Raw genomic sequence first — 10216 nt, forward strand, 5'->3', positions numbered from 1 at the left:
CATCAAAAGAATCCACCTGCTCCTCTGTGATGGAGACCAAAGAAGATAAAAAAAACAACTCGGTGAAGGGTTAGCGCAAAAAAAAGCTAACTCCAGCTGAACTACCACCACTAGGTCCTGAAACTAACATCATGTTCTGAGGTATGGGATTTCCTAGACCTATTCTAGTCATGTTCTGAGCTTGTTAAAGAGTTCATCACAAGTTAATGTGTCATAACTAGATAGCTCCTCAATGCTCGATATCTTCACTTCTCATATGATATGGTTAAGTGTATAAAGAAGCTTGATCGCCATCTCATGATTAGAGTAAGGCAAAACCTCAGTTGATCTGAGATTGCTAACAATCCCATCAAATCGAGCAAACATGGCATCAAAATATTCTTCGAGGCCTTGAATGAACATATGATATTCTTAATTATACGTGCTCAGGCATCTAGCCTTAATTTGGTTAGTGCCCTCATAAAATACATTAAGAGCGGACCAAATCTCACGAGCAATACGGAGGTAATGGACTCTGTCAAACTCATTATGACTCAAGCTAGTGAATAATATATTTGTAGCCTTATTGTTGGCTTCATATTGTTCAATTTGGGCCTGAGAAGTACGAGCAGCAGGGATTTTATAATTGGAGTCCACAATCTCCCATATTGCACTTCCTAAGGTAAGCCTCTATACGTATCTTTTAGTAAAAAAAAATCTCGACCTTTAAGGAGAGGAATCTTTCTATACCTCTACATTGTTGCCTACGAATCACAAAATCAGTAGAGATCAACAACTGATCAAACTAGCTCTGACACCAATTGTAGGATCGAGAACGGCGACTAGAGGGGGTGAATATGCGTCTCACAAATTTCTTTGATGGTCTTCTCTTATTTTGTCTCTCAGCGCACCTCAAAACTACAAGCAGAAGCAAAAACTTAAGAAGACTTGATGCAACAAAACATTCTCAAACAAAGTTTGGCTCTTGTGGATACAAATGAATACTAGGTTTTATTAAAACTTATACCACATGTCATAGCAAAATAAAATACAACTTAAAGGAAGAATACTTTGTTCCAAATGAAAGATCACATAAGAAGAAATTTTTCAAGTTGATGGTCTAGAGGCAAAGGAAATAAAAGACCAATTATGTAAATGAATTTTATGCCTCTAGCAACAAGAAAAATAAATTCACACGGTTGAAAAACTTCAGCCTTGAATTGAAAACAAAAATTACAACCAAAAAGAAAAAACTTGCAACAAGTAATGGAGCAAATAGAAGGAACTAGAAAGAGGTAAACACAATCACAAAGGGAAATATATATTCCATTGCTTGCAGAGGTTAGCCATATTTTAAACGAATTATAAAGATTTTTCTCATAAAAAAATTCTCATCTATTATAAAGACTAAACTCTCCTCTCTCCTTACCTCTAAAACCCTAGCAAACAAACTCAAGTGGCTGGTTTTAGCCTTCCACACAGCCCTACCCTTTTATTTATAGGGTTAGGGATATAATTTAGCCCTTAAGTTTCCTTATTCCAAAAATACCTCTCACTTTAAATAGCCTCCTACCTACCACTAAGGTATTTTGGTCCATTTTTTCCTCAATACATCGGACAACAGTGGTATCTTCACGACTTTGCTTCGCCTCGACGCAAGTTTCGCAATGATGTCACGTGCACGCCATCCTTCCACGGTTTTGAGGTCAAACCGTGAAACCGTTTCGCACGCTTCTCAAAGCGTGACTCATTGCCACTTGCATACACCTTATGCAAGCATCCTGATATCGATACGTGTACTCCGTCTTACGATCTTGACCGTCAAAATCTCTCACAATCCTGATCCATCGGAGCACATTGTCACTTGCACCGGCATTCTCTTCGCTTGACTTTGTCAATACGTCATCTTCATGCATCTTCTTATACTTTGCTAGTCCTCTATGTGTAAAACTAGGATCACTCTTAACTCCACTTAGACTCCTTAATCGTTCGACACCAAGCACACTGCTTAGCCCCGATCATTACACCGTGCCAGGCAAGTTGCACACATCACCTGCATAACACGAGATAAGCAAACACATATATCCAACTCCATCTCAAATTAGCAAAAATCAAAATCTCTGTTTGAAAGAGACATCAATCAAAAAATGTGAGCATCGGATGTTCCGGCATACACTCCTCCTGAGCGCCAGACCATTCAACGTGTGTAATTCATCAAACCAGTCATCTTGCAATCCTCTCTACAAGAAATACTCTGGCGTACTGTTCATTTTGTCGCCGGACCATCCGGATATACATCTTCACCGTTTGCATCCTATTTGCAACAAAAGGTCTGGTGGATTCTCCAATGTTTACATCTTTTATTGTCGAACCATCCGTTGCAAGTAAATTCACCAGAACCGATTTGTAACCTCTCCGTAAGAAATACTCCAACGTTCACTATGCCCATCGCTAAACCATTCGGCGTGTACTTCAAATTTTCTTCTAAGTTGAAATACTCCAGTGTATACTTTGTTTGAATGCCACACCATCCAACATGTTCAAAATCCCAAACGTAGGACCATCCGACGTGTATAATTTTCGTGGACTAAGAGACAAACACGCCAACTTCATTTTTCTCTATACTTTGGTTAATGATTATCATAATCGTAGTACATATACATGCTTTTACAATCTCACAAATAAACACATCAAATCCATATCCTTATTAATAACTCATCATATATATATAAATCAAGTCACATTTTAACTTCTTTTTTCATGACAGTTATTTATGTTGTGTGCACAGAACTTTTATGTGTTGGCGTACCAGAGAGACCGAATAAGTAAGTTCCCAGTGAGTAGTTTATAAAATATAAATAAGTGTTCATAGATAGTCGGGAGGCTTTATATGGTGAGCATTTACTAGATAATTATCACGTGAATGTCCACTCAACATTTCTAAAAACTGGGCATATATATATATATATATATGAAGTATATTTATTACTCTGAGAGTATATACTCCTACATGCGTATCTCATTACATATGGAGTATCTTGTGTGATAAATGGTATGTATATGGAGCATATGAGTATATAAGATCATCCAAGTTGTATGTATAGTTTTTTATGGCTTGCACATATTTTTTTGAGTGTATTACATTTTATGTACAAATACAAATGTATTATCAAAATCTAATAAAATTAATAGACTTCTTTTCTATTTTTTATGTAGTTCACATTGAAATATCTTAGAATGAGTATATAAGTATATTTATAGTGACAAAGGAGTATATCCAGTTTATTTATGTGGTATATCATAGTAGGAGTATATACTTTCGAAAGTACAGCCTAGTTTTCATATATATAACGATAATTTCTAAACCGTTCAAGAATTTCTTAAAAACCTAGCGAAATTTTTTTAGTGAGGCTAGCATTCTCCAAAACTTGCAATCCAAGGATAAGAGTGCGAGTTCTTAAGTACGTGCTACTATCACAGTTAAAAAACCAACGGTAACTGCTCAAAAATTATGATAACCGACCTTTTCGATTTGATCCGGTTTTAGAAACCGAACGGTAACCGAATTTGAATTCAAAAAATTCGAAAAAAAAATCAAAAAAATCAAAAAAAAATCTTAAAAAAACTAGACACGATTCTAAGACCTTCTGTGAAAAAAAAAATCAAACATAATGTCGTTTGCATCATATTCTATAAGGAGGAAGTTTGAAAAAATGAAAAAAAAAATTGAAGTGTGCGGCTCAGTTATTAACTCATGTTAAGGAAAAGTTTAACATGCAAACACATATTTTTCTTGTGTAAAACGTATTTTAAGAGAATCTTTAAAATTGATTTCACTTTATTTAGAGTTTTATTAATTTCTCTATGATTTTTACAAAGTTTACAAGCATAAAGTGAATATGTTAAGAAACAACACTGTAATTAACTTTTTCATGTCTACTATTATTTTTCCTATGTAAATAATAGTATAAATAAGCTAATGAAAGTGGTTTCACTAATTTTTGAGGTGTGATGAGTCAGTTATGAATTAATCTAGTCACAACACATTTACACAATCATGCATGTTACAATAACTCATTCATGAGTTCATGTATTTTTAAAAGACATAGGATCATGTAAGAAGACTAACAAAATTAGTTTCATGATTTTTGGATTAGCAAAGAGTAAACTATGCATTTAACTTGGTTTAACAAATACAATTTCTCACAGAAAATTTTGAACTTTTTATGAGTATAAAAACTTTTATCATGTAGATCATGTTACAAGGAAACCAACAAAATTTGTTTCACTTGATTTGAAGCTCAGATGAATTAGTTATTGATTTTACAAGATTGAGATAATTTTTGGGTTTTTTTTGTTGAACTTCACTGAAAATCGAGAAAATTGCTCGATAAATCGAGAAAACTAAGCGGTTACTGACAATATGGAAAATTCAAGAAAACCACTCGATAAATCGCAAAAACCGCTTGGTAACCAGTTTGTTTGGACCGGTTACCAAATAGCTAAAATAGCAAAAAAAAATTCAAATTTCAAATTTTGCCAAATGAATTTTCTCTGAATTTTTGACCGGTAATCACGGTTATCGTGAATTTTCGGTTATCACCGAAGCTCGGTAACCGATTTCGGATCGGTAACCGATTTCGGATCGGTAACCTTAACCTTGGCTACTATAGCAACTCATGAGTTTGTCTACCTGCCATCCTCATGTTCAGAATTCAGAAACCAAAAAATGCGCAAGATCCGAGAGCCAAAAAGCATATTGGGCTATGCCCCCCACAGGCTGTGAGCTGTGCATCATGTCAGGTGCTGACACGTCGGCTCTGGGCCCCGCGGACCGAAAGCCAGTAGGGAAAATGTCGAGACGGCCAGAAAGGTGAGGGCCCCGGAAGTCCACTTCCGCGCGTTCCTGAGGCCGGGCCGCACCGGCGATCGCTCTCCGGCCTCCTCCCTTCGTCAGGCCCGATCTGGTATCCCATCCCATGCATGAGCACCTCTCTGTGTGACTCTGTTTTCCTTGCTCACACTGTCACTGCATCAGCTAAGATTCAGTGCACACGCTGGAGCACAACAACAACACCTGTCCAACATGGCTTCTATCATTGATACCATCGACTGACTTGTCCGTTGCTTGACGCAATACTACTTACTATGTATGAATAGAAGTTCCTTACCACACCAATCCAAGAAGTACTTTTCAAGTATTTCACCTCCTTTTTTTTCGACCTCCCTTCTTCGTGTAATTGATCAAAAACTGCAATGAAGAATTAATCATTCTAACTATAAAATTCCGAATCCATTTTTTTCGAGCAATTTTCGATTCCATTTGACCTAGCAAATGTCGAAAAAGTTGAGAATGAGAAAAGAAAAGACACTAATTAAAATCATAGGCCTATTCCACGTATGCTCAAATTAGTACTTGGCCGAGCTCCTGCCCCTTGTCAGGAGAAGGAAAAAAACTTTCAGCTTTTAAACATTCATGTGGCTGTTGACGATGAATTGTGTGGACGACATTGACACAACGGTGGTTTGCCACAGATGGGCGCCGGCCGTCAAGGTCAATGTGCTAAAAATAAAAGGTGGCCATTTGCCAACACGGCCAACCAATGGTGGTGCCATCCATCCACCATTCTTGGTGAAGTGGTTGGCCCCAATTTGAAGGCAAAGGCAAGCCCCACGGTGGCCGTGTTCTGGAAGTGTGCATTTTGTTTGCTTTACAAGTGAACTTTATTGTTTTACACTTACAAGTGAAACTTATTTATTTACTCTAGTTTGTTACATGTTCTTCCGTTGAGACAAAAAAAAAAATCAGTGTCACGCGGCATTGTAGATTTTTAAATTTGCCACGTGAGAGGGAGGAGAGAGGAGAAGAATCTCTGTTGTGGTGGAGTCTGCCTACCACGCATGCGGCCGGACAGGATGGACGAGATTACGGTCAAAGTGGCCTCTGCTCTACCCCGACGAGGACGCATGGGCCTTGAAGCCTTTGCTTGATGCTCCAGCACGAGTGCTCGACCAAACCACTTGGTCGCATCCCGATGCGTTACCGTCTGCCGGTGTCCATCGTGTCGGTTTCACCTCTGCACTTTAATTCCAGACACCAACAGCTAGATCCTTCGTTCTTGCAAGTCACAAGAGTTCTGATCAGCTGCTGTTCTGCCCGTTTTCTTTGATTTGATCTGCTGCGTTTGGTCCGAGTCTTTTCTATTCGATCGACCTGGACTCCAAGGCATCCACACAGAATCGAACCAGGCTTGCTGTACCGCGTACGCATGTGTACGTAGCCAAGCTGGGCATCCACATACATACGCAAAGGAGGAGGAGATGCGACGGTCCAAGTCGTACCATAAAAGTGGTCGCGCATGTTGCCATCACCCGGATGTTATTAGATACGAGAAACTAACTTGTGAGGACCCCTACTCTCCAATTCAATTCCCAGATGAAAAAGATGAATGTTGATGGACTGGAACACGGGTGTGAGCACAGATGCCAAGTGGGTCAAGTGATCCCATATATTTATCACCTGAAAGCTCCTGTTCTCTAGAATTGGGAGAAGATATCCCAAGTAATCCATGTCCATACGATTGAGCTAACCGAAAGATCAAAGCCAGCTTTGTTTATCTATGTCATATTCTTAACAAGAATTATTAAGGGGCAGTGCGGTAAGGAGGGTACCTTCACAGAAACGGAGGCAGCTCCAATCCAACAGCATATGAGCAGCGTCCGAAACATATGGACATCCTGTGGGTTTGGGCAGGGACAGACGCATGCAAGCCATGTGACGAGGCAGAGCAGAACACCCTACACCCCCGATGATAGGTTAGAATTTGCCCTTTCTTTTTTAATGGGAATGGTTTGTCACCTCTGTCTCCATTAGCTAGCTTAAGCAGCCAACACATGCACCCCCATGCTTAGAAGCTACAACGCACGAACAACATGCTCTAAAAAGAAACTTTTGCACCACTAGGACATGTCTCCATCCAAATTTGCAAGCAAGCAGGCAGCCGGTCGTCATACGGTTTTTACCAAACAGCTAGCGCCCAGGACTAGTTGACCGCACCACTTACTCCACGCTCCTATATAGAGGACCTCTCCCTCCCCTTGCATGGGCAGCAGCCACCACCCTCAAACCTCGCCCTCACTCCTCCGTCTCCACTCGTCCTGGCTTAGCTCTCTCTATCTCTCTCTCTCTCTCTCTCTGCTCTTGTTGCACCTCAAGAACTCAACCAGAACGCCTCTTCTCTCTCTCTCGCTCTCCCAAGTTTCCTAACAGTCCTCTCCACCAACCTGCCAAACTCCATACTTTCGGTTGGGCACTTGACTTATAAATTGAGGAGCCTGCCATGAAGCCATCACTGGTGCACTGCTTCAAGCTGCTCCTGCTGCTTGCACTCGGCGGGGTGACCATGCACGTGCCCGACGCGGACGTGCTCTCCTCCCTCGGGGCGCTGCGCCTCGACGGCCATTTCAGCTTCCATGATGCCTCGGCCATGGCGCGGGACTTTGGCAACCGGTGCAGCTTGCTGCCGGCCGCCGTGCTCCACCCTGGCTCGGTGTCCGATATTGCCACGACCGTGAGGCACGTGTTCTTGCTGGGCGAGAACTCACCGCTCACCGTCGCGGCGCGGGGGCACGGGCACTCACTCATGGGTCAGTCCCAGACTGCCGGGGGCATCGTCGTCCGGATGGAATCACTCCGGGGTGACAGGATGCAGGTGCACGACGGCACTTCGCCGTTTGTCGACGCACCCGGAGGAGAGCTATGGATCAACGTACTCCGGGAGACGTTGAAGTTCGGCCTGGCGCCCAAGTCGTGGACCGACTATCTCCACCTCACAGTCGGTGGCACGTTGTCAAATGCAGGGGTCAGCGGGCAGACGTTCCGGCATGGACCGCAGGTCAGCAATGTCAATCAACTGGAGATTGTGACAGGTCTCAAACAAACCCTCCACAACGCATTGAACTAGCTACGAGCATGTAATGAATGAAAAAACAGTAGCTAATTTCTTTGTCATAACTACCGAATGCAGGAAGGGGAGATGTTCTCACCTGCTCACCCGAGGAGAACTCAGATCTCTTCTATGCTGCCCTTGGCGGTCTGGGTCAGTTCGGGATCATCGCCAGAGCAAGGATTGCTCTTGAGCCTGCTCCAAAGATGGTAAGTCTACAAGCAGTTGGGTTAAATGAACATTTGATTCGTTTCAATATATAGAACATGCAGTCATGTAGTAAATGGATACAATCACAGGTGAGGTGGATAAGAGTTATTTACTCGGACTTTGCAAGCTTCACCGAGGACCAGGAGATGCTGATTATGGCAGAGAACACCTTTGACTACATTGAAGGTTTTGTCATCATAAACAGGACAGGCATCCTGAACAATTGGAGGACATCGTTCAAGCCGCAGGACCCAGTCCAAGCAAACCATTTTCAGTCGGATGGAAGAGTTCTATACTGCCTCGAGCTAACAAAGAACTTCAACAATGATGAGGCTGATATCATGGAACATGTGGGTTTCGTTATTTCTCTTTGCACCAAGATGTTGACGTGTCACTTCATTGATAATAATTGTATATGTTTACAGGAAGTTAGTGCACTTCTATCACGGCTTAGATACATTCGGTCTACTCTATTCCACACCGATGTCACATACATGGAATTCTTGGATAGGGTGCACACTTCTGAGGTGAAGCTGAGGGCACAAGGCCTCTGGGAAGTCCCACACCCATGGTTGAATCTCCTAATCCCTAGGAGCAATATCCACAAATTTGCAAAGGAAGTCTTTGGCAAGATCCTGAAAGACAGCAACAATGGTCCCATACTGCTTTACCCAGTGAACAAATCAAAGTAAATAACTTCACTTACAAAATTACTGTCTCAAATAAATTAAATATACTTGCAATTTTGGTTGCTCAATCGGTCTGTTCATTTGATGAAGGTGGGACAACAAAACGTCGGTAGTCATACCAGATGAGGAAATTTTCTACCTGGTGGGGTTCCTATCTTCAGCACCGTCTCTCTCAGGTCACGGCAGCGTCGCACATGCAATGAACCTGAACAACCAAATATTAGAGTTTTGTGAAGAGGCCGATATTGGGATGAAACAGTATCTAGCACCATACAGCACGCAGCAGCAGTGGAAAGCCCACTTTGGAGCAAGGTGGGAGACATTTGAACGGAGGAAACACAAGTATGATCCCCTAGCCATCGTAGCACCAGGACAGAGAATATTCCCAAAGGCGTCACTGCCGTTGTCCTTGTAGAGCATATGTTGTACAAAAGTGTAGGTAAAAGTATCCCCTGTAAAGACAAGATTGTGGAAGGTAGTCTGAAGAACACAGCATAGCGACTTAGTGTCCCAAGATACCTCAAAGCAGTACTTCAAACTAGAGCAGCGTCACCTGAATTCTATGCGTGGTGGATGCAACTTTGGCGGGCATTTAACTTTTTGCCACTTTTACGAGGTGACTCAGGTGACCCCATATGTCAGTAAGAGATCGAATTGTCACACGATAAGGGTGATAAATAGTTAAATAATCCCAACTTTGAAGGGAATCATTGGAGGATTGTAGTGGCCCAAGTAACAAGAGGAACCCAGCTGTTGCTACGGTGTAGAGATGAGCTGCACTGATCAACTGATCACTAATCAGCGTCCAGCAGAACTCATGTTGAGTTGTTTGCACTCAGTTAATTCTACAGTGCAAAGTAGCATGAGGGTAGATCCTTGATTAGCAAATGACACAGCCTGTTATTTCACAGGTAACTAGTATCTCATCTCAGGAGTACCTGCATAAATGCAGCAGGTTACACCAGTTTTCATGAATCAGAATGTTATGTGTTCGTGTAAAGAGTAAAAGTGCTTATCCAGCATAATGTTTGGAACCAAGAAACATTTTGGAGTTCTCTACTTGTGCATTCAAAACTAGCAACCTGATGTTTTAATTTGAATATCAAGTAATAAGAAACCAAGAGCCCAGTTGTTGAAATTGAATTAAATATGAACTAATAGATCTCCCATCAAGCAGAACTATAAGTTTTCATAATAACGGTCATCTCCGCTCTTGTGTCATATAGCAAGCAAACATAATCATAATATGCTATCATCTCCTAATTATCATCAGTAGAAAACAAATAAAGCCAACAGTCAACCACCGTATGGAATGTAGACTCACAAAAGAAAGTAAATACAAAGTTTTTATTATTGGCAGTCATACTCTGTCTTTTGCAGACCTTCGTTTCT

The 10216-nt window shown here is 41.5% G+C and overlaps 1 protein-coding gene across 1 annotated transcript; it reads left to right on the forward strand.

The window, feature by feature from the left end:
• Positions 1-7068: 7068 nt before the first annotated feature.
• On the forward strand, positions 7069-9365 carry LOC133909575 (cytokinin dehydrogenase 4). The gene is made up of 5 exons (XM_062352062.1): positions 7069-7908; positions 8007-8134; positions 8225-8485; positions 8561-8823; positions 8915-9365. The coding sequence occupies exons 1-5, from the start codon at positions 7320-7322 to the stop codon at positions 9237-9239; spliced, it is 1566 nt and encodes a 521-aa protein (XP_062208046.1). The 5' UTR covers positions 7069-7319; the 3' UTR covers positions 9240-9365.
• Positions 9366-10216: the final 851 nt, after the last annotated feature.

This window comes from Phragmites australis, chromosome 2 (assembly GCF_958298935.1).
Source record: "Phragmites australis chromosome 2, lpPhrAust1.1, whole genome shotgun sequence".
Classification (NCBI taxonomy): Eukaryota; Viridiplantae; Streptophyta; class Magnoliopsida; order Poales; family Poaceae; genus Phragmites; species Phragmites australis.